This window comes from Rhinolophus hipposideros, assembly GCF_964194185.1.
Source record: "Rhinolophus hipposideros genome assembly, chromosome: 18".
Classification (NCBI taxonomy): Eukaryota; Metazoa; Chordata; class Mammalia; order Chiroptera; family Rhinolophidae; genus Rhinolophus; species Rhinolophus hipposideros.
The window spans coordinates 47,111,835-47,137,046 of NC_138064.1; the positions used below are offsets into that span (position 1 = coordinate 47,111,835).

The following is a 25,212-nucleotide window of genomic DNA, read 5'->3' on the forward strand; positions in this document are numbered from 1 at the left end:
GCCACCCTCCCCGGTGAATGTCAGCATCTGTTCTCCCACACCAGTGCTATTCAAAAGGATCTGTTTTTTAAATGTAAACTTAAAATTTCAAACACACAAAAGTGCTTTCATTAAATAGGAGTTTTGGTTGACTCACTATGAAACTGAATAAAGCAAAAGAAATTAGGAGTTTTAAAGACAAAAAGACTCTAGACGAAAAGGACACAAAGGTGATGTGAATAAAATTTGATGGAAGCTCAATACCTATGCTTCAAATGTTTACTCACTATATATGGAAGCAAAAATGACAATTTATGCACCTGAAAACATTTAAGATACTTTTTTTTTTTGTTATCTAGTGTCCAGTAAATGCACAGAAAATGGTAATTTCAACATAGGTTAGATTTTTTTTTTTAGCATCTACTACTTGAGCCATTATTATGTACCATGCTGAATACAAACCAAGGGATGGTTCACTGAGTTGGAGAAAATTTAACTTCTGCCAGCAATTTATGCTTGTGTGGGTTTTAAGAAGAGTGTTAATTCTTTTCCTGAAACAAGGACTAGAAAACACTACTAAGGCATATTCTTCTCTTTGCTGAAATGGTTGAAGGCAGTCTGAAAGATAGGTTTATATCATTGTGAGAACTGGCATGCATCCATAACAGATTTACTTTCTTTTCATAGAAATAAAAATGACATGTAGAATTAGAGGATCCAAGATGGCAGAGTAGATAAATGATGTGCTTCCCTCCACCCCAGATCAAATTAAAATTACAATTAAATTACAGAATGATCAACATGGAGAACGATCTGAAGTCTAGTTGAACAGAAGTCTTATACCTAAGGATATAAAGAAGAAGCCACATAGACACTGGTAGGAGGGGCAGAGATGTGGAATGGGAGGCCCTACACTTGTGTGTGGCAGTTGAGAATCTGGAGGAATATCTCAATCATGGAAGTCCCCTCTGGAGGAGAGAGGGATCCCAGCCTCACACCAGGCTACCCAACCCCACGTATCAGTGCCAGGAAAAGGAGCCCCCACAACATCTGGCTGTGAAAAACAGTGGGGATTCCAAATATCTGAGTGAGACAGAAGGCTGTCGTTTTAAAGGGCTCATGCACAAACTCACTTGCTCACAGGCACTTTCCCTGGACTCTGGTGAAGGGATAGTGACTTGAGAGGCATCAGAGACATATAGGGAGAGACTAAGTTGTGTAGCTGCAGTGAGAGGACTTGGGGAACAGTTGCTGTTTTCCCTGTGTAGAACCTTCTTCCCAAGCACCCAAGAGTTAGGCACCATCTTTCCTGTGTTGAGCAACTCCTCCCCTTCACAGCCAAATCTGAATCTACATTGGCCTGGTGAACAACTCTGCTCACTCCACTTGCTTGCTCTACCCTGGTAACTCGCTGGGACCATGCCCCACTCAACTTGTTCAATGCCTGAGGCACTTTCTTATCAAATAGTCAGCTCCACCCACATTGCACTCTTTTGTGGACAACTCTGGTAGGTTTCTGGGCCCCAGGTGGGCAGTGACTGGCCTCGGTGTATTCTGGGACTTTTGCTGAGTAGCTCCAGGCTCAGTGCTGGCACCATTCCAGAATTTACGTTAATATGGTGAATACTTGTTTCACCCTGGTAACTGCCTCAAACCCCACCTCACCCAAATTGTGTACCACGAAAGGCTCTATCAGCAGCTGGCCTTACAGGAGCCAGCAGGTGGCAATGGGCCATGGGGTGTCCTGGGCTTTTTGCAGAGCTACCCCACGCCCGATACTGGTGGCAGCTGACCTCAGATTGCAGTGTGGCCCCTTCCATGTGCTTTCAGGTCCAGCACAGGCAGCAACCAACCACAGATTGCTCTGTAGCTCCTACCAGGTAGTCCCCAGCAGGTTTCAGGCAGGGGGTGACCTGGGCTTGTATTGGAACCATTCCCAAAAGTCCCCAGAAGCAATATACCTGGAGGTCAGCTGAAGACCACAGCAGAGCACTGCCCAATTAGCCCCACAGTGGCACACACAAAGGGAGATCTCAGCAGGCACAAGAGCCCACTGGGGTGAATCCCACTCCATAGGGTAAGTCCCCCCTGCCCCCTCCACAGCAGCCCATAAGCTGCGGACATGGCCAAACCCCACTGTCAGTCAGCCTGAGGATCACTTCCACCCATTGACATGCCAACAGCATCAAGACTCAACTATAGCAGGAGGATACACACAACCCACATAGGGGACACTCCTGGAGCACCCAGAGAGTTGACCAGGGGGACTGTGCCACTGGGTCCTATAACTATATAAGGTCATCTGGCCAAGACTGGGAGACATAGCAGATCTACCTAATACATAAGAACAAACAGAGAGGCAGACAAAATGGGGAAACAAAGAAATATGTAACAAATAAAAGAACAGGAGAAAAGTCCAGAAAAAGAACTAAATGAAATGGAGGCAAGCAACCTACCAAATACAGAGTTCAAAACAGTGGTTATAAGGATACTCAAGGAAATTAGTGAGAACTTCAAAAAAGAGAGAGTAAGCATAAAAAAGTCTACAAAAACCATAAAAAAGAACCAGTCAGAAGTGAAGACTACGATAACTGAAATGAAGAATACACTAGAAGGAATCACCAGCAGACTAGATGAAGCAGAGGATCGAATCAGTGATTTGGAAGATAAGGTAGCAGAAAAAACCCAATTGGAACAGCAAAAAGAATTTAAAAAAAAAACGGGGGGGGCTAGTTTAAGAGACTTCTGGGACATAATCAAGCATAAAACATTTGCATCATACGGATCAAGAAGAACAGAAAAAGCAAGTGATGGAAAACTTATTTGAAAAAATAATAACTGAAAGCTTTCTTAATCTGGTGAAAGAAACAGACATATAAACCCAGGAAGCACAGAGTCCCAAACAAGATGAACCCAAACAGGCCCACACAAAGACACATTATAATTAAAATGGCAAAGGTTAAAGACAAAGAGAGACTCCTAAAAGCAGCAAGACAAAGGCCACTAGTTACTTACAAGGGAGCTCCCATAAGATTATCAGTGAGTTTCTCAACAGAAACTTTGCAGGCCAGAAAGGATTATACTGAAATATACCAAGTGATGTAAAGCAAAAACCTATAACCAAGACTACTGTCAACTTAGCAAGGCTGTCATTTAAAAGTTGAAGGAGAGGGTGGGTGATGAGGGTAAAGGGGATCAAATATATGGTGATGGAATATATGGTGATGGGATCAAATATATGGTGACTCTGGGTGGTGAACACACAATGGGATTTATAGACAATGTAATACAGAATTGTACACCTGAAATCTATGTAAATTTACTAACAATTGTCACCCCAATAAATTTAATAAAAAAAAAAAAAAGTTGAAGGAGAGATAAAAAGCTTCCCAGGCAAGAAAAAGCTAAAAGAATTCATCAGCACCAAACAAGTATTACCAGAAATTTTAAAGGGACTTCTTTAAGAAGAGGAAGGAGAAAAGAAAAGAACATAAAGATCCATAATAAAATGGCAATAATTATGCATCTATGAATAATCACTTTAAATGTAAATGAATTAAATGCTCCAATCAAAAGACACAAGGTAGCTGAATGGATAAGAAAACAAGATGCATACATATGCTGTCTACAAGAGACTCACTTCAGATTGAATGACACACACACACAGACATAAAGTAAAGAGAAGGGAAAGGATATTTCACGGAAGTGGAAATGAAAAAAACGGGTAGAAATTCTTATATAAGACAAAATAGGTTTTACAAGAAAGACTATAATAAGAGACAAAGATAGACATTACATAATGATAAAGGGATCAATCCAACAAGAGGATGTAACCCTTGTAAATGGCTATGCACCCCAACATAGGAGCACCTAAATACATAAAGCAAATATTGACAGATACAAAGGGAGAGATTGACAGTAATACAATCACAGTAGGGGACTTTAACACCTGATGGACACTAATGAACAGACCTTCCAGATAGAAAATCAACAAGGAAATAGAGGCCTTAAATGACAAACTAGATCAGATGGATTTAATTGGTATTTTTAGAGCACTTCACCCCAAAGCAGTAGAATATACATTTTTTTCCCAAGTGCACATAGGACATTTTCCAAGACAGACCACATGTTAGGCCACAAAACAAGTCTCAATAAATTTAGGAATTTTAAAATAATATCAGGTGTCTTCTCTAACCACAATGGTATAAAACTAGAAATCAATTACAAGAAAAAAAAACTGAAAAACACCTGGAGGCTAAAAAGCATGCTATTAAACAATGAGTATGTCAACAATAAGATCAAGGAAGAAATCAAAAGATACCTTGAGACAGATGAGAATGAAAACACAACAAACCCAAAATCATGGGATACAGCAAAAACAGACCCAAGAGGAAAATTCAGGCCTACCTTCAGAAACAAGGAAAATCTCGAATAGATGATCTAACCTAACACTGAAATGAACTAGAAAAAGAACAGCAAACAAACCCCAAAGTGAGGAGAAGGAAGGAAATAATAAAGATCAGAGCAGAAATAAATGAAATATAATCTAGAAAAACCAATACAAAAGATCAATGAATCCAGGAGCTGGTTCTTTGGAAAGATTAGCAAAATTGATAATTCTTTAGCCAGACTCAGCAAGGAAAAAAGAGAGAGAGGACCCAAATAAATAAAATCAGAAATGAGAGAGGAGAAGTGACAATTGATACCACAAAAATACAAAGGATTATGAGAAAATACTACAAACAATTATATGTCAACAAACTGGACAATCTGGAAGAAATGGATAAATTCCTAAAAACAATCTCCCAAGACTGAATCAAGAAAAAACAGAAAATCTGAACCAAATGACTACTACCAATAACATCAAATCAATAATGAAAAAACTCCCAACAAATAGTAGTACAGGACCGAATGGCTTCACAGATGCATTGTACCAAACATTCAAAGAAGAATTTACACCTATCCTTCTCAAACTATTTCAAAAAATTAATGAGCAGGGAAAGCTCCCAATGTTATATAGATGGCTACCATTATTGATTCCAAAACCAGAACCACATTACAAAAAAGATAATTATAGACCAATATGAACACAGATGCAAATATCCTCAACAAAATATTAGCAAACTGAATACAGCAATGCATTAAAAAGATCATATACCATGATCAAGTGGAATTTATTGCTGGGAGAGAAGGTTGGTTCAATATTCCCAAATCAAGTAACATAAACAAAATGAAAAATAAAAATCACTGATCATACCAATAGAGGCAGAAAAAGTGTTTCACAAAGTCCAATATCCATTTATGATAAAAACTCTCAGCAAAGTGGAATAGAGGGAACATATGAGTACCTCAACATAATAAAAGTCACATATGACAAACCCACAGCTAACATCATCCATCTTCAATGGGGAAAAGCTAAAAGCATTCTCTTTAATATCAAGAACAAGACAAGGATGCCTGCTTTCACCAGTTTTATTCAACATATAGTATTGGAAATCCAAGCCACAGCAATCAGACAACAAAGAGAAATAAAAGGCATCCAAATTGGAAAGGAAGAAGTAAATTGTCATTATTTACAGGTGACATGACACTACACAGAGAATCCCCCAAGATTCCATCAAAAAACTAGATGGAATTAGAACAGATAAATGAATTCAGTAAAGTAGCAGGATATACAACATTAATATTCAGGAATCTGTTGCATTTTTATACACCAATAATGAACTCAGAAAGAGAAATTTAGAAAACAATCCCATTTACAATTGCATCAAAAATATACTGTATTTTGCCACGTACAGTGTGCACCTTTTTGCCCAAATAAGGGAAAATGAGGGAAAAATAAGGATGCATATTATACATGGGTAGTACCAAATAAGGGAAAATGAGGGAAAAATAAGGATGCATATTATACATGGGTAGTACTAATTCCATATCAAAAAAAATGTTTTTATTTTTTTTATTTATGCTTATGAGTTAAAAGTGTAACTGTAGAAATCAATAATGATATCCATATGCAAAATAATCCTTGGAACATGATAATCGGTTTTGTTGAACTTACAATGAACTTGCAACAACGAAGAATTCTTGGCCTTCTATGATGCATAAATATCGTAAATTTGTTACCAGCACATAAAATTTCTTGTACCTTGTATCTATTCTTGTGTTTTGTAATTATTTGTTACATAAAATTTCTTGTACCATAATATCTTAAAAAATGAATGCAAAACTTCCTTTATATTACAAAAAACAAGTACCTACATGTAAACAAATAAAAATTTGAATTAAAAAATTAAGATGAAAGATTTTTTTCCCCCTGAAAGTTTGGGCCTAAAACATGGGTGCGCATTATACATGGCAAAATATGGTACCTATGAATAAATTTAACCAAGTGTTTTAAAGAGCTGTATTCAGAAAACTATAAGACACTGAAGAAAGAATTTGAAGAAGATAAAAATAGATGGAAGCATACACTGTGCTCATTGATAGGAAGAATTAATATAGTTAAAATGTCCACACTACCCAAAGTAATGTATAGATTCAATGCAAACCCTATCAAAATACCAATGACATTTTTCACAGGACTAGAACAAATAAACTTAAAATTTATAGGGAAGCACAAAAAACTCTGAATAGCCACAGCAATTATGAGAAAGAAGAACAAAATTGGAGGTATCATGCTGCCTAATATGAACTATACTACAAGGCTATAGCAATCAGAACAGCATGGTACTGGCATAAAAACAGACACTAGACGAATGGAACAGACTAGAAAGCCCAGGAACAAACCTACACCTATATCATCAATTAATCTATGACAAAGGAGGCAAGAATGTATAGGGGTGGAAAGACAGTCTATTTGATAAATTGTGCTGGAAAAACTGGATAGATACAAAAAAATGAAACTGGACCACCTTCTTTACCACATATAAGAATAAACTCAAAATGGGTTAAAGGCTTACCTAAGAGCTGAAGCCATAAAACTAGAGAAAAACACAGGCAGTAAACTCTCTGACATTGCTCTTAGTGATACTTTTTCTGATATATCGGGCAAGGGAAGCAAAATAAAAAAATACACAAGTGGGACGACATCAAACTAAAAAGGTTTTGCACAGCAAAGGAAACCATAAACAATACAAAAAAACATCCTACTGAATGGGAGAAGATATTCATCAATGATACATTTAATAAGGGGTTAATATCTAAAATTTTAAAAATAAACTCGTACAAGTCAACGCACAATCAACAACAACGACGACGATGACGATGATGACAACAATCCAGTTAACAAGTAGGCAGAGGATCTGAATAGACATGTCTTCAAAGACAACACACACATGGCCATTAGACATATGAATGTCCATAATCATCAGAGAAATGCAAATTAAAACCACAGTGAAATACTACCTCACTCCTGTCAGGATGGCCATCATCAATAAATCAGCAAATAACAAGTATTGGCGAGAATGTGAAGAAAAGGAAACCCTCATGCACTGTTGGTGGGATTGCAAACTGGTACAGCCACGATGGAAAATGGTTTGGAGGTTTCTCAAAAATTTAAAAATAGAACTACTTTATGATCCAGCAATTCCACTTCTGAGTATTTATCTGAAGAAATCCGAAACATTAATTTGAAAAGATATATGTATTTCTATGTTCACTGCAGCGCTATTTACAATAGCCAAGGTATGGAAGCAATGTAAGTGCTCATTAATAGACGATTGGGTAAATAAATTGTGGTACATACACCCAATAGAATATTGTATTCTGCATGTATCTGTCCAGTTTTCCCAACACCATTTATTGAATAAACTGTCTTTACACCACTTTATATTCTTCCCTCCTTTGTCACAGATTAATTGACCACATAGATGGACGTTTATTGCCGGGCTCTTGGCCATAAAAAGGAATGAAACCTTACCATTTGCAACAACATGGATGGACCTTGAGGGTATTACGCTAAGTGAAATAAGTCAGAGAGAGAAAGACAAATACCATGTGATCTCACTTATATGTGGAATCGAAAGAACAAAATAAATGAACAAACAAAATAGAAAAACGACTCATAGATACAGAGAACAAACTGACAGTTGCAGAGAAGAGGGAAGTTGGAGAGCTGGGTGAAAAGGTGACGGGATTAAGAAATATAAATTGCTGGTTACAAAATAGTCATGGGGATGTAAAGGAAAGCATGAGAATATAGTCAGTAATGTTGCAACAGCTATGTATAGTGCCAGATGGGCACTAGATTAGTCCTGGGATCACCACATAAATTATATAAATGTCTAACATTTATATAATTGTGTTGTACATCTGAAACTAATATAAAATAATATTGAATGTCAACTGCAACTGAAAAAAACTAATTGAAAAAAATGTCATAGAATACAAATAACATGACGGTTAAGTTCTGTGCCTTTATAATTGGAGGAGGTATATTTTAAACTGACACCCGAAATCAGTAGGTGAAAATATAGACAGCTGCATTTCTCTTGTTCAAAATTCCAAATTACATCTCCATGCCTTATGGGCATGCATAGCCTGGTGGACATAACCAAGTGCTGAGTGAAGCCGGCTCCACGACGCTGGAGCGCTGTCCTGGAGTTGGTCATTTTACTCAGGACCTCTGATTGGCGGATCTTTATGACCTTATTTCATACTCCTTTAAATGGTAGTATTTCCATGTTGGAAGTTGCCGAAGCAAGTCTCAGTTGTCAAGTCAATCTAAAACCACGGCATACAACCTATCTTTACGGTTGTTTTCTATTTAATCTAATGTTTAACTGGGCATTTGGAGGAAATTAGAGGTCGATTAAGGAAAAAACCTGGCTCTTTGCAGCAATATCCCATGGTCATGAGATTGGTCATAGGTGCCTAAGTGGTTGGCTACCCAGGCCTTTCCCTACCTACACTGCTCATAAACGTGGATGGGAACTGTAATTACTGAATGATATTAATACAGCTTGATAAACACGAGGATCACAACTTTTTCTGCTCATGTCCTCACCCTTCCGGAATGGAGTCCATGCTGTTCTCCAGTATGTTGCCAGTAAGTTCTTCCACTATTTAAAAAATAAGCCTCTTTGTATTTCTTGCAACATATAATCTTAAATGATACAACTGATTTTGGATGAAAACTTTTTCACAAGCTATTTCCCCCCCCCCCCAATTTGTTTATGGACAAGCTCAACCCCCACCTCCTAGGTGTTTCCTGGTTGTGCTGGCTGAGTCCGCAGCTCTGTCTGTTCCCATGGTCTCCAGAGACAATCCTTGCCTCCTTGGCCGTCACTTGTAAAGAAACTTGAGGACATTTTGCTAAGTAATGCTTTTTTTTTTTTTTTTAATAAAAACAGTTAGATTTACTATTAAAATAATATCCTGGTGCAAATAGTAAAAATCGATAAGTGACATATTCAACAACACAACACATTAAAGTCCTTAGCAATTAAATTATAAAAATTATGTGAATGATATGAAGAGGAGTGAGTATATTTATGTTCAAAGAGAATGCAGACTTTTGAAAATCCACTTTCACCCCTCTGGAAAAGTATTAGTAGTTTTAGTAGTTTTGCTTGAAGACCCAAGACTTCTAATTATTCTGAGTTTCACATTGGAAATGCAAATCTATTTCCATCTTGAAAGTATGTTATTAGTACTTTCTTCTTTTTTTGACATACCGTGAAAGAGTAAGTTCTTTATTCTGAGGGAAAAGACAAGTTTTGAGGCTGGCTGCTTTGTTGACTTTTTTTGTTGACTTGCTCTTTGTTCACTTATATCATTGCTTTTATTTTCTGAACTATACTTCTCATTTCATTTCTGTTAGAATTGAAGTCTTTCATCTCCAAATAGCTTTTTAACAAAAGAGTCAAATAAATATATGTAACAAGAATGCTGAGAAAGGTTGAAAAAGTAGAAATGCTTGGGGGAAGAGTGCTAACAATTTTTTTCTTTTTTTATGAGACACTTGGAACATTCTGTGGGATTCTGTCCTCCATACGTGTCTCCTCCCAATGAGAAACATAGGTAGATGCTTGGAAGTCATAAAATTCTAACTGCATTTATATTGTGAGGTGGAGGAGAGAGTGGCGGAGGGTTATAACATGAGGGGAAAACCATATTTCTGTTTCTTCCTAACTCATCTAATAAAGACCCATGGGGGTGTGAACCTCCTGAAAGAGTGCAGTCCACGGTGTGCTCTTTTAAATCTATCTTCAAACCTTAAGTTCGAAGTATGTGAGGTTCAGTGTCCTAGGTTTTAAATACCCATCAATATCTTTCAAGTGGAGAACTGAAGAAGAAATGTAAGGCAGACATTACCTCAGTTAGGTAGTAAGTCAATGATGATGTCAGGGAGAAAAGTGTCAAATGAGAAACAAATGCAGCATAAAGCGGGGTGGGGGGTTTGGGGGCGGTGTCCTTACCCGCAAAGGTGCAGCTTCCCGAAGTGCATGATCTCTCTCCTCCAGCCCTGGGTGGTCCCCGCATAGTAGGTGCTGCTTGGATGGTGCTCAGTGGAGCACAGGGAGCTGACGTGGCTGCTGCTGTGGTAGCAGAGTGGGAGCAGGAGGTGCCAGGTTGCCCCAAAGTCCCTTGAAAATTCCAGTCTTACTGGGTCAGCAGATGAGCTATCAGTTGAGCACCCAACGTTGATCTTAGGGAAGAAAAAAAAATGATACAAATTACCACAGAGCAACAAGCCTTGAAATGATTCACCACTTCATTATTTTCTTGAGAGTCCATTTTCCTGGGAACTGTCTTGCTGAAATATTTAACACTATGAAATTCTGTTTTGCCTGAGTAATATTACCTTGAAATAATACTTTTTCATAAAGAACCTCAAAAAGCCTCATGAAAAATTTATTTTCCCTCATTTTATTAGAAAAGCTAGGAAGGGGGTAAGGCAGAGGCTGGCATAGAATTCCAAGTCTTATCTTTGGCCTACTTTTATAGCCAAGCCAACCAAATCATAATGAAAAAACTGTTTCCCTAATTCTACCTATTAACTTTTTTCCCAGTCTGCCAGATAGGAAGACCTTCTGTTTTCCTTCTTGTGACACCTTCCAAACACGTGTAATCCCCAAAATTTTGTATGAGGAGAATATTCCACACGTATTTAATATGAAAACAAAACAAAATACAATCATTACTATTTCCCTGGCACAGGGAGAGTATTTTCAGAATGACCTTTTTAACCATTGAGGAAATAACCACTCCATTCCTTTTTCAATGCTTTCAAGTAAATTAAACTAAAACTTAAATAAATGCATGTGATTCTGTCTGTGAAAATTTTCCCTTTCAATTCGGATTAACATTTTTCTTACTGTCACAGCAACCAGATATATTTAATTCTATATTTATATTTTTATAATTTATTCATAATTGTTGAACTTACTCCTCTTACCTTCTGATGAGTCAGCTATTGAGATTTGATAAACTTTTCAACCATCAGCATTTGTTTCTACCTGGATTCTTTTGATAACAGAACTTTTAAAAGGGCCACAGGTGCTACTTTTTATTAATATTTAAAGCATAAATGTTAGAAAATATAACAGAAAGTTATATAAGTAACTGAAAATAAAATTAGAAAACATAACAGAAAATTTAAAAAATAGATACAAAATAATTTGTTCACTAAGGTATCATTTGGTCCTTGACTTTTGAGATGCAAGAGACAACTCTAATTTAGACATTGCAGAGAGTTAGTCTAAAACAAATATTCAAAACTGTGTTGATGCAATTAGATACTATTTTAAGTAAGTCTGCCCAACGGTTAGTATGGATCTCAGCTTTGGAAGTTAATATTATTAAACATCGGCATAATTCATCTTTGGTTCTGCTGATTTTAGCTAAGTTTTTGAAATCATAAAAGTATTTTTTTATACATTATTAATTTGCTTTCTTGAAAAACATAAAGAGTTCATGAATATTAATGAAATACACAGATAAAATATATTTGTGATTATAAAAACAGTGTAGTATTATTTTATCTGTAAAATTCATGGCACCATGGTAAATGTTGTATAAATGTGCTGGCATGATATAGACTGTAGTTACATTGACGTGGGTCCTAAATAACATAAAAATTGTGAAAATAGTAATAGTAGAATGGTATTGTCCTATTTATATTTATAATATTTAGAATAATTTATTTCAACAACTTCCCCTTGTTGTAGCTGGGGAGATTATGTCATAAATCAATAATGAAAATTCAGAAATAAACCTTAGTGTCACATTTGTTCTGCTAATAAAAATGAATTATGATGTAAAACCTCTTTTGTCCTTGCACAAAAATGGAAAGTCATAATGCATGAAATTATCTGAGATGTTCCTCCTCTTTCCTAGGTTTTGTTCAGGATAAAATTTGAAGTATTTCTTATAGCACAAAACCAAGTACCTCAAATTGTATGATGGTGTTCTCATTTACGTTGAGGTCACGAGTGGTGATGGAATGCTCACCAACTTCATTTGAAACAAACACCATAGCTGAATCTTCCTCGCTGTTATACAAGGAAACAAGGAATCCATTCAGGCAAAGGTTCATCATGATTTGTATAGAGCAGTGGTTTTGTTTCTAGCTTTTGAATTAGACACTTACGGTGCTCCCTTTGAAGAATATGGGCAATAAAGACCAATGTTACCACCAGGATAGAAAAACCAATTGTCTTCTCTGGGCCCAAAGTCAAATGTATCCAGAAGCATCACAGGGTTGTTTAAATTATTTCCATCAATAATGAAGTCATCAACAATCCAGATTTCTTCTTTCTTACCTAAGGCATTTTTGGATAAAGCAAGTTTTTCCAATGGTGAAAATCAGATGGACATTTTTGTTCATTGGAAGACAGTAGAGGACAGAAGGAACTCAGTAGCAACAGGTTAAACATATGTCTCTATACAAAGAAACACAAACTATATAAGAATGTATTTATAGTGATTAAAGTGTAGAACAAATTAAGATTTCAATCATATTAAATTGACGTAGCTTTCTTCCCTTTCTTGTTTTGGAAGCTGTTAGTGAAAACAATAAAGAAAAATCAGGCAAGTATTCCAAACATAACATGAAGACAATATCCTCTGGATTATGAACTTGATTACATTTCTTTGTGGCCTTTTATTTGGTGATTATAAAAGATTATTTTTTTCTGTTCACAACATGTTAAAAGAATTTAGTTTTGACTTATTAGTTATAAAGGAAATACTCAGGTTAAATTTTAGAGATGGCAGTACATTTTTATTACCTATTTCTGTGTTACCTCTGCAAAGAATCTGCTTAATGTATCTCCATGCCTACATAGGCCATTACATGCATAATTTGGTAGGGTCTGATCTTTTATAATCAGCAGTTAATAGAAATATGGAATGCAATAAAACATCACAAATTTGTAAAATTATCTTCTTTAACCATTTGAAAATGCTATTAAGTTATTCATTCACTTTAACTTATCAACTAAAATGAGTGTATGTGATAAGAATATTTTTATCTATCTAAGGCCCTGCCTGCTTGGTCAAAGTCCCTCCCACTTTGTCATGCCATTTTGCTATAACGTTCCGTCTCACTAGTGAAATGCCACACTCAGAAGAACTACATATTCCCAAATGAATTCAGCAAAAATGTAGTTATAATTGATGAGTACCTAGTGGTCATGTTGGATTATTTTTTAAAAACCTTAGATCTGTGACAGGATTCAGCTATATTTACATCAAGAGAGTTTACGAGTCAAGTATGAAGAGGTGATAATGATATATTCAGTTAAATATTAACGGAGACCCCTCGAAAGTGGAGCATGTAAAATGTGTGTGATGAATAGTTAAGCTATTCAGTTGAGAAACACTTCCTTCACACCTTAGAAACATATTAACATGCCATAGTCAGTTTTGATCACAGGAGAATATGTGCATTTTTACCATTATTATAAGGTTGCCAGAGTCTGAATCTTGTAGCGTTGGTTTGGGCAGTGTATGGCAAGGGAACATTAATGAAAAGTATGTTGGTTGTTTGAGGGAAGTAGAATTCATCCATCAGATGCCAAATGATTCCCCCATTGATGGAGAATTGTAATAGAATCGAGTGAGACCTCTCTGGGGTACCTAGAAAGAAGATAACACAGGCATAAAATGTACTGTGATAAAAAAATGGGGAAACAGTATGTTTTTAGACCATTCTTTTTGCATCAATGCACAAGCTGACTTATATTCACATAGAGGCTTTATAGTCCAAATGCTTCAGAGGCAACTTAATGTGATGACAAAGTTCGATTTTCTGTACGCATATAACTCAAAGCACATACCAAATCTTGGATTTTCATACAATAATATCTGCCTTTCTTTCTCAGATATGAACACTTATCTTTCTGTGTTTCATTTAGGCAATATTACATCAAAAAACTTTGACTCTACAGACATCATAGCTTTACAAAGGGTCAAACATTTAAATTGCAGGATACAAATAAAAATCCACTTGAAAATTTATTATATCCAAACGTCATTATTTGTCAAGAAAATTATTTAGTTAGTATGAAAAGGAAGAATGACAAAGAGTTGGCTTTTCGAATTCACATCTGCAAAAGAAAATACAAAATTTCCAGAAGGTGAAGTTTTTTAATTTTAACATTATTACAGCTAGAAAGTAGTGGTAGGAAGACTCAGGGATACGATGATAAACTTAACTACCACAGAACTAGTATGATTACTACAGCTATACGAAATTATGATAAAATCAGCAGTTATCGTACCCTCATATTAAGATGAATTTATATTATAGAAGAACATTTGTGAACATTTAGGTACTCAAATTTATGTTAGTTGTTCCACATAATACAATTGATGGGCCTCAAATCCATTATTTCTTTGTGGAGGAGGAATTGCGCGTGGGGGAATTTCTTGGAGGGAAATAATGAATGCATACGCACAGAAATGACTTACCTTTTGCTATAAATCTAAGGGAAAACTGCACATACATGGTATTGGTACAGTCTAAATCTCTTGAAATAAGCATCCGTAGTCCTTCCTGAAAACAAAAACATATATATGGTAAGCAATTTTATTTCACTTGAAAAATTACTTTCCTTTGCTTTGATACACCTAACTTGCATTAGGTAAATAATCCAGAGGGTGCCAAAACCATGTATACATATTTTGAGAAAGGAAAACTATGTTAAAATTGTAATACTCCATATAGATACCTATAACCAAAGATAAATACAAGTCATGTTTGACTTCTGTGATTACAAGAGATGCTCCAAGTGGTTACCATCAGCATCCAGACAATTCTGGTTATGGTGAACAACTGCTTGGGCAATGTTGACCAAAGTGTTCACTTGTATACATTTTTTTTGGCACTCCTGGTAGATACATACATATAATCGTCAAGAAGCCATATTTGGTCCAGTTTAAAAGGAAAACTTGATAATTTTCGCTTTCTTAATGGCTTTCATTTCCTATGCCCGAATGACATAATTTCATTGTCTCAACTTGAAATCACACTTTGCTGTGTGACTTTCATAAAAAAGTGGTGCAAAAATGATAGCATTACATATCTACAGGCCTTTAAAAAAATAGCCTCCTTTGATCATAGTGTGCTGTGAGAGGAGTAACGAGAAAACAGATGGAAAAGGTGCCAAGTGCTCCTGCTGGTAGCTGGGAACAGGCAATTTCTTCTGGGTTCCAAGGAGTCTTTGGAACTTCCTACAGCTTTGCACACTCTGCTCTGACATCCTCAGGAGGCTCTCTTTCAGGCTGCCACAACCTCCTCCAGCTGGTCAAGTTAAATAAGACATAACTAAGCCTCTTTGTGCTTAGGCTATAACCGCTCATGCAGAGAAGCTGAGGAAGGAGGAGGGCGATCACATTCGCTTTAGTCATTTTTTTCTGCTAATTAACTATTTCTGGTTGCCTGGGATTTAGAGCTCCATAGCTTATTTTCTCCATGTGTACACAGGACTGTAGTGATAGCTGGTAAAATAGAATTTCACTATGCAAGTGTCCCAAGGTCCCAACGAGCCTTTTGGTTCCTCAGCTGTGACTTCTGAATGAAGTGACTCTTTGGTGGTGGAGGGCTGAGTGGACACTGCCAACCGATTTTGTAATTATCAATGAACAAATACCAGATACCAAATTTAATTTTAGTTAGGCAAAGCAAATTCTCCCTTTTCTTCATTATATTTGGTGTAGAGCACGTTCCTCAATAGCTGAAAAATTTTAAATAGAACTAATTTCATAATAGCAACCATATACAGAGTGTCTACAACATGCTGTGTTCCAAAATTGACACTACACATTTAAAGCACCTGGCATTCCTAAAGGGGAAGATATTATTACCTTCCTGTTGCAGAGAAGAAAACTGTCATTCAGAGGGACAGTAACCTGATGAAGATTACACAGTTTATAAGTGGTGATGGCAGGATTTGAACCCACACATGTCAGATTCTGAAACTTATCCTCCATCCTTTATAAGATACCAGCATTTTGTTTATGAAATCATCTTTTGGTTTTGGGAGAAGAAATCCAGATAATGTTAAATTTAGAATTTGAGAATTATTTGATATTGTAGGACAAAGCAACTGCATTTAAACCCATCGCTGAACTTCACAAAGCATAGATTTAAACTTCCAGAATTAGAGGTTATCATGTAAAAGCCTTATATTTCCAGTTTGTTTTTCTTTTATCCTAATAACTCGCTGCCCTGCTCAGTCCATAACACCTAATCAATGCCTATTTTTCACGTCCCAATGTCTTTATATGCTCCTCATACACTTACAAGTACTAAACCATGGATGTGTTTACAGCTGGATGCCATGTGGAAGGTGAGGTTATGGGAAAAGGTGGTTTCCTCAGCTTTGAGGCAGGTAGTTGATAGGTCCAGCTACTAAACATCCCTTGCTCACATCAAGATAAATGAATATGATTACTCTTCCCTCTTGGTTATGGAATGTAAGTATAAGTTGTTCCAGAGAAGGACCCATTTTCTTGTAGGAGTGATTGTGTTGAAAGTGGGCATGATCTGTAGTATGAAAGTATCTTTCTTTTATATTTGCAATATTTGTTTATAGTTCAGCATTTGATATTGATAGGTACATGATGAATCTGTCAAGCACTGCTTCTGTACACAGTCTAGTTCATAGAGACATGTTTCTTTTCTCGTTCTTTTTCTAAGTTCAGTAATCCATTTGTGCTAAGTGTGAGGAATTCTTCTGCATCCAGTGAGCTATGTTAACAGCTGATAGTACTCCTAAATCTAGAAACATTACAAGGAGATTATCATTTCCTTTTTCGTGAAAGAATGCCTTCCTATGTCAAACTACAACCTACTGAATGGCATATGTCGAGCCCTCTCTACATCTTGCAGAGTTGATAGATAATATGGGTAATGTTATAATGCTTGGCTGCTCTTGCATTTGGATGGCTAAAGGGAAAATAGAAAAGACTGTGTGTCTTCTTCCTTTATTATATCTAGGGACCAGGTTAATTCTAATGCTTAAAAATTTACCAGGTCAGATTCTGAATCATGAAAAGTGACAGGGCTTCTCCTTTTTGATCTTGTCAATTGCTTCAAATGGATATGAAGTGGCCTAGTGGTAATGACAGCTAAAGCCTAAGACCACACACACACACACACACACACACACACACACACACAGTAGTTTCCACTCTGAAATGTTCTACCTCAATTTCTTCAGTTCCTCATAACGTTTAGGGACTTGTAAATCTCTCAGACCCCTAAGTATTTTTCCTTCATCATCCAAACTTTGAGAAGAATTCTGAATTCAAACAAGGATTATAGGTGGCACTATCAACTATCATTGGAAAAGTTCCAGGGTGTCTAATTTTCTAAGTTAGGTGTTAATCACTAAAGTTGTACAGAAACGCATGCAGAGTTTTGTTAAAGATTTCATTTGCACACTTAGATGAGCTGATTGGCCCATGCTGAGAGAGACAGGACATAGCATGTATTCACATATGAAGGTGTGCCAGCTTAGCTCAGAGTTTCGCACAATTGCTTGATATCTCTTTTAACCAGACATCTAGGTTGAAATAAAAAATATACTAACAATATTTGAGAATGCTATCTAACTTGTCTTAAACATTTGGTGTTCTTAAAGTCACCAAATGATTCTATTGGCAGGAGGAAAAGAAAAAAAAGAAAGGAAAAAGCAGAGACCTTTTATAAAACCATTTAAAAAATATTGCAAGTTAAATATTTAATGACACATAAAGTGCTGTAGTCTAGGAGTTAAGATTCTAGAAATTGCATATGTATAATTTTAAATCTATAATTAAGCAGAAAGTAAAGAAATCTGATGACCAAAGAGGAGGAAAAATGTTATGGTGAAGTGATCCTAAAAGTGTGCTGAATAGGAAAAGAACCATGGTTTGGACTAGAAGACAATAACTGCTATGTATAAAATAATACATCATCTAAACAGATTCAGAAATGCATCTGTGTGGAGCAGTGAGCGAAGAAAGGAATTTCACTAGTCGTGTAGAGAAATAGAATCTTATCTGACCCCTTTGAAAATGAGAGATGTTCCAGATTTGATGGTTTCACCATTCAGATTCCCCCTCTCTGCACCATACACTTCAGGCCAAAGGTCGGGATGTAAGTTCCCGTTGAAATCATCTTTAAGAATCGAGGGCAGAGGGATGACAGGAACACAGTAGGCTCCACCAAAACCCCGGTCACACCTAAAGAAAAAAACGAGTGCAGAAAAGGCATGATTTGTTCTGAGTTTGAGAAGCCATTTTTATGTTTGCATTCCCCCCAAAAGAAACTGCCAGTTTATTAACTTACACACAGCGTCCAGCGTCACAAATCCCTCGTCCCGAGCACATCCAAGGGCACCCTGAGGCCAGCACAACATTATCAATAGCCCAGGAGTCACCTCCCACAGTGTAGTTGGCCTGAATCCACCTGAACCGCGTCCTGGGAGATCTAACCAAAGAAAACACACTTGGTTTGACACGCAACCTTGAAAGCGTGAGGACATTTCTTTTCATTCTCTTTTTGCTTTCAAGTGCCCTCCTCCAGGTTCCAGTTACCTCTTCTTTAAGACACTTGATTATTGTACCAAGTATTGGATGCTGTTTCCTCTTACCCCACACACCGGAGAGTAAAAAATATGCTTTTTCAATATTTCACCATTTCTTTCTTACAAGAATCTCTGAACACCAGTGAGATGGGAGAATTATTTTGAACTATTGTCTGGACTACACGCAGAATTTTAGTCCTGGCTCTCAGGCTTTCACTGCTCTTCAGTACTGCAAAGAGACTGGGATGGTAAACAGGAGGGGAGGCTGGACTCTCAAGAAGTCCCTGTCCTGAGGTTCCTGTTCTGCTGTCGTACAGGGTTGCCGCGATAGTAAATGGAAGCCCCATTGGACTTGTGCGTCAATTCTGGTCCCTAAAGGTAAGGACTGGAATGACATGAGGCTCAATGACTCCCGTATCTCACGTCTGCAATCAGTTATTGGGAATATATGTCAGGAGAGCACGTTATCCGTACAAGCAGCCTTACCAAACAGCAGCAGCGGTCCCTCATTTAGGACGAGAATATGTAGCAAAAGTGCCTCAGTCATGTATTTGGAACGTGGGCCACCTTCTACTCAAAGTAGGATTTCAATGCGAACACTTCAAGGGCTATTATTTCCCCGACACAAGTTCTCCTTCAATGAAACACAGCTGCCAGCATGGTGGATCTAACACGGAAATCTAATCACGTCACCACTCTGCTTAATACCCTTCAAATGGCTCTCCCTGCCCCCGCCACACACATGCAGGGTAAGGCTGAACTGCTTACGATGACACACACGATCCCTTCACCATCTGCTCTTTCCCTTGCCTTATCTTCCCCTATTTCTTGCTTCACAATTATATTCTGACAGCACCAAATCCTGGAATTTCCCCATGAATTCATGCTTTTTCTGATCTCCGGGATTTTGTTTTAGTTCAACAGCACGAATGCCCTCTTCGCTTGGGCAAGTTCTCTCACTTGTAGGACTCAGCTCAGACATTAGCTCCTCCTGGAAGCTCCCTCGGTGCCCCCCAGACTGAGTTAGGTACTATCCCAGTTTCAATAGTAGCCCTGATTATTACCTCTGTTATCATTTTATATCAGAAATAATTGCTTAGATGTCTGTTATCCTAAATAATATATTGGGATCCTGGTGTCAGCTTGTTTCGTATAAAGAGTTCTAAAACATGATAAATATTCAATAAATGTTTGTTGACTAAAAATAAATTGAATAAATGAGCTACAAGGAAGCATTCTTCACAGCTCTGGGGATCTACAGGAAACGATTTTAGGTTACATACCAAGATACTTTGGTTTCCTGCATTTTCTTCTGCCACTTCGTTGTGCATCTCTGATTTAGACTTGAACCAGGAAAATGGAAACCACTGGAAGTATTTGACGCAGAGAAACACAAGGAGCTAGACGCACAGTTAGTGGCAGAGCTGAGATGTCAACAGAGAGGAAACCAGAGTGTGGCAAAGTCCGGAAGCCACGGCAAGTCCAAAGCTGGACAGACACAGTGGGGCTATACTGCCGCTGGTGCTGACCGGTCAGGGTCACAGGAAGGGCCATGTGGGAGGAGCTAGAGCTACTGAACTTGCCCACGATGCACATGAGGCAGAAGGGGAGGGGGAGGAACACCCTGCTTTATCTCTATTTCCACCCTCCGATCTCTCATCGGTGTCTAAATCAGGAAGCCAGCCGATACAGCCGGCTGGCAAAGCAGCCTGCAGAGGGTGACCTGCCCGCAACGCAGAACAGAGCAGTGGAGGGGTGAGGCAGGAGTCTGGGGGAGCAGGCCTGGAGGGCACAGTCTCTAACCAGCCCCCACAGTACACCTTCGTTTCTATTAAGATCCTACAATACCCAAATGCCTAAACCACAAAACTGGCAGCCTGCTGTAAGCCCTAACACAACTCTTGAATATGATCTGAAATGCTGGCAAGGGGAAGAAAATGTAAAACAATATGAGCATTCCAAAGGAACCAGTCTTTTATTCTTACCGTGGTTCTGAGAGTAAAACAGAACAAAACAAAACAAAACAAAACAAAACAAAACAAAACAACAACTGAGGATACTTTTCTGTGTGTGATGAATTCACAATACTGCCTAAAGCAAATAAATAATAGTCTGGTTATTGGGAAGATACTGATATCTGGCGGGCAGACTTTATGTTGCTAAAGCACAGAAAAGTTCAGCCTTGTAAAATGTTCAGAGATCCTAACCACATTTAAAAACTGCAACCCAAAGCACATTGCACTTTTTTTTTTCCTGGCACATTCTGTGCATAATTATCATGAGAAAGTAATAGAATTGCCAAGTGGAATCACAATTATTTTCAAATTAGGTGACAGAAACCTAAAATTCTGACATGTAGCCAAGTGACAATTCTCACATTGTGGAGAGTGGGAGGTAGACAGTGACCCGCTTCCAGTTCTGGAATCTTTCCGAGGTGTAAATGGAACTTTCTGTGTAGTGCAGACAGCCAATGGTTGGAGGGACACACTCTTCGGTGACGAGATGCCAGTCCCTGCCATTGTTCAGAGAATACTGGAGCTGCACGCTGTGGAAGTTACTAAAGGGCTTGCTACAGCCCATGCTCATTTCGAACTGGAGGAAGGTCGATGCTGTCACGTGAAAGTCCCAGGTCTCAGCGTAACGAGCTTTTCCTACAAAAAGAGAAAGGTTTAATGGTAGTATATAATTGTGCTCTCTTTCCTTATCGGGCAGTTGTGTTCATCATGGACACTTTCACGAGCAAACAAAAATCTTGTCTCATCTTTAGTGCCTTATGCGTGCTTTGACTTTTCATCTCATGGTAAGCATTTTTATTTGGTTAGCATAGACTCGGAAATATGGAAGGCTGCTAACTTAAAAAACTTGACTGCTTTGAGAAGGGTTAAGTCTGTAATTCTGAAAATTATGAAACATGTAATTCTGAAAATTATGAAAAATGTCTTCAAATAGATATTTTTGCTCTTCTTTTAAGAACTCTCAGTCATCTTATACATACTCTGTATAAGACAATTCCAACGAAACCTGTCTGTGCACACCAAGTTATATCAGAGGACAACACAACTTTTACTTTTCCCCCAAGAGCCTTCCTCAGCAAAGCACTTATGCATACAGTTTTGCTTTTCAGAATCTCTTCTTGCGTTGTGGTTAATTTAGTCCCTAGCTAATTAAATATGCTCCCTTTATCTGGTGGAAACATATACCTATGTTTTCAGTGAATGTCAGAGCTGTATCCATCGAGAGACAGTCGGTGTCCACTTGACCTCCTTGGATTCGATACCAGTTGGCTTGCAAATCTAGAGAGCCATCAAATTTGTCTTGAAACCCAGTTTGAGAGCTGTCATTCATTCCTATAAGGACATCATCCAAGGCCCACTGGGCAGAATGTTTCCCTGAAATCAGATGAATACAGGCCGTTAGAGAAACGTTCATTAGGTATTATATAAATACCTTTATGACCATGATTTTAAATCAAATTGTCTAGAAATTGACAGCAAATTAAGATACATATAATAAAACGTGGCTTTAACTATCTGACCTAAACACTAGCAGGACAGTTGGGGGGAGCAGTAACTTGCCATGTTGGGGTTGCCACCATCGGAAAGCCGTTGCCAGTGTCTTTGCCTCCCGTGGCAAGTCAATGGAAATGATCTGTGGTTCCAGAAATGACATGAAGTCCAACTCTCGAAGTAAATGCCAGAGAATTCCATTGTCATTTGAATACTGAACAACAAGCCCTGAGTTAAGAGATATAAATCCAGTTACTTAGACAGCTTTCCTAGAGGCTAAAAAGGCAATGAACAGTATTTCTTAAATGGCAAGACTGCAGCAGAAACTCCAAATTGCGTCGCATAGAATGAGGGCACATTCATCTAACTTCCAGGGAATGAATTAGTAGACCTGAAGGCTCATCAATTTCTTGACAGTTTCTAATGCACCAGCTCCCAGTAAATGGGGAAAAAAATACATAAGCTCTTTTAAAGACCACTCAGCTTTGTATGAGCAGTGAGTAGTTTGGTAAAGGGGACATAAAAATCCACTCTAGATTACCTATTTGAATTTTAGATTCTGTCCTGAATATGATGAAGTCTCACATCATTATTATACACTCAGAAGAAATATCTCAATCTCCCCAGCACAAAATCAAGTAGTGCTTTTTTCTGCAGAAGCACCAAACACTAAACAAGGCCCATCTTGGAATTCTATTAAGCAGAAGGACCCTTTACTGGCACGTCACACTTTGTCACGTGGGCACTGAAGCTTTCACGAAGCTAAATTATTAAATAGGAAAGCAGAAAAGCTCACTTCCCTCTGATGTTAGTTCAGCTTTCCTTTCTCTGTGTCACCCTTTCCCCATCTACCCAATGTCCCTGTGCCTGTCACCAAAGTGATGGGATTTAGGGACCTGCACATGAATATTTAAGGGACCTCATGTGCTCCTCCTGCTAGTTCTCCCAGAAACAGTTTCATTTTAAAAAAGGACACAGGGGAAGGATAATGTTGAAAACAAATGAAAAATTGCTAATTATGAAATAGTAGGTATCAATAGGAGATATATATCTATATATATACATGTTTTGTTTTGTTTTGTTTTGATGGGAGGGGCAGGGGGCTTTGTTGGCATATACCTAATTGCCTATCCCATAACTCTTCCTAAGACTGTCACTGTACATTCATAATTATGACTGCAGATACTAAACTATTTTCTGAGTATTTACAGCAATTGTCTTCAGTAAAGTTGTGTTTGTTATATTACATGCATTATATTCTAACCCTTTTGGAAAATTTTAAATTATTCATGGTACATACAGTAATTTTAAATTTCCCATTAACTGATCAGAATATCCCAATCCCTTTGTTATGCTGGACGACAAAGAGTTTACTAAGGTTAAGTTTAAAAAAATATTATGAGAAAAATATAAAGAAAGCCTTTTTTTTTTTGTCTTTCCATTTTATTTATTTATTTTTTATTTATTTATTAGTTTCAGGTGTACAAGACAAGGTAATACTTAGACGTTCATCATTTATATCCCTCACACTGTGAACCCCCCTCCCCCCATCCACTATCCCTCCGACCTCACACTGAACCATCACATTATATATATAAAATTATAGTTGGCATTCATTAATGTTTAGCTTCTGGTGTACAATGCCATGATCAGGTATCCACAGTATCCCTGAGGTGGTCTCCCAAATAGGACGCATGTCCATCAGATACCCAAGAAAGCCTTTTAAAGCTAATCGATTAACACATGGAATTGTGGTCACCACATATAACAAGGTATGATGTCAGGAACAACAATGACTAAAAATATGCAAAACAATGAGAAATCTCAGGAGAATTAATCCTACCATATTTAAAATAGAATAAATCATCGTTTTTAATGAGGATAAAAGTAGCTCAAAGAATAGGGAGCATACTATTGGGGAGATGGTATGCTGTGTACAGGTGTAGAGATGGGCAGTTAGTGCTTCAGTGGGTGAGATGAGAACCATGTCTTGGAAACGTGCGGCACACCGAAGGTTATGAAGACAATTGTAAGGCAAGCTGTTTCTAATATTTATTCCAGTCAACTTGATGAGCGTCTGGCAAAACTCCATATTCCAATCCTTCATGTTTGCTCAAAATATGTCCTATGGCTTTTTAATGTGATTTTGGGTGGCTGAGAGAACAAACACTTTAAAGTTTAGTTTTACTTGTGGCTATTAATCTGGGTGAATATGGTTTACATTTAATAAGATATGAGAGAGAGAGAGAGAGAGAGACAGAGAGAGAGAGAGAGAGAGAGAGAGAGAGAGAGAGAGAGAGAGAGAGAGAGAGAATGAATATGAATAATTTAGATAGGTGTATCTGGGGTGACTTATTCAGGAGGTAGATTATACTACCAGAAATGAAGTATCCTGAGACGAAATTCTCACTGGCTGGTCCTTTCTAGTACCTTCTACTCAAGTATGGTCCAAGGACCAGCACTTGCACCACCTGGGAACCCTATCTGTGTTGGTTTTAAAACAGGTCCACAAATTCTTTGATACTCCTCCCTTCAAAAAGTTGAGCTTAATTCTCTTCTGTTTGAGTGCAGCTGGATTTAGTAACTTGCTGCTAATAAATAGAATATGGTAGATTGACAGTGTGGGACTTTTGAGACTAGCCCATAAAAGGCATTGCACTTTCTTCCTTGTTCTCTGTGATGGATCTCTGGTTGTGAGGAAAGCCACT

At 37.6% G+C, this 25,212-nt stretch overlaps 1 protein-coding gene across 3 annotated transcripts in view; it reads right to left on the minus strand.

Moving 5' to 3' along the window:
• RELN (reelin) overlaps positions 1 to 25,212 on the minus strand; it is a 518,204-nt gene that overhangs the window by 75,212 nt on the left and 417,780 nt on the right. For all 3 annotated transcript variants that reach the window (XM_081080324.1, XM_081080323.1, XM_081080322.1), the window contains exons 32-41: positions 22,574 to 22,732; positions 22,199 to 22,387; positions 21,376 to 21,649; positions 18,761 to 18,901; positions 18,477 to 18,654; positions 14,896 to 14,980; positions 13,879 to 14,061; positions 12,572 to 12,743; positions 12,371 to 12,473; positions 10,398 to 10,627 (exon numbers count right to left, since the gene is read on the minus strand). In XM_081080324.1, coding sequence (XP_080936450.1) covers positions 10,398 to 10,627; positions 12,371 to 12,473; positions 12,572 to 12,743; positions 13,879 to 14,061; positions 14,896 to 14,980; positions 18,477 to 18,654; positions 18,761 to 18,901; positions 21,376 to 21,649; positions 22,199 to 22,387; positions 22,574 to 22,732 — 1,714 coding nt within the window. The remainder of the gene's footprint in view (positions 1 to 10,397; positions 10,628 to 12,370; positions 12,474 to 12,571; positions 12,744 to 13,878; positions 14,062 to 14,895; positions 14,981 to 18,476; positions 18,655 to 18,760; positions 18,902 to 21,375; positions 21,650 to 22,198; positions 22,388 to 22,573; positions 22,733 to 25,212) is intronic.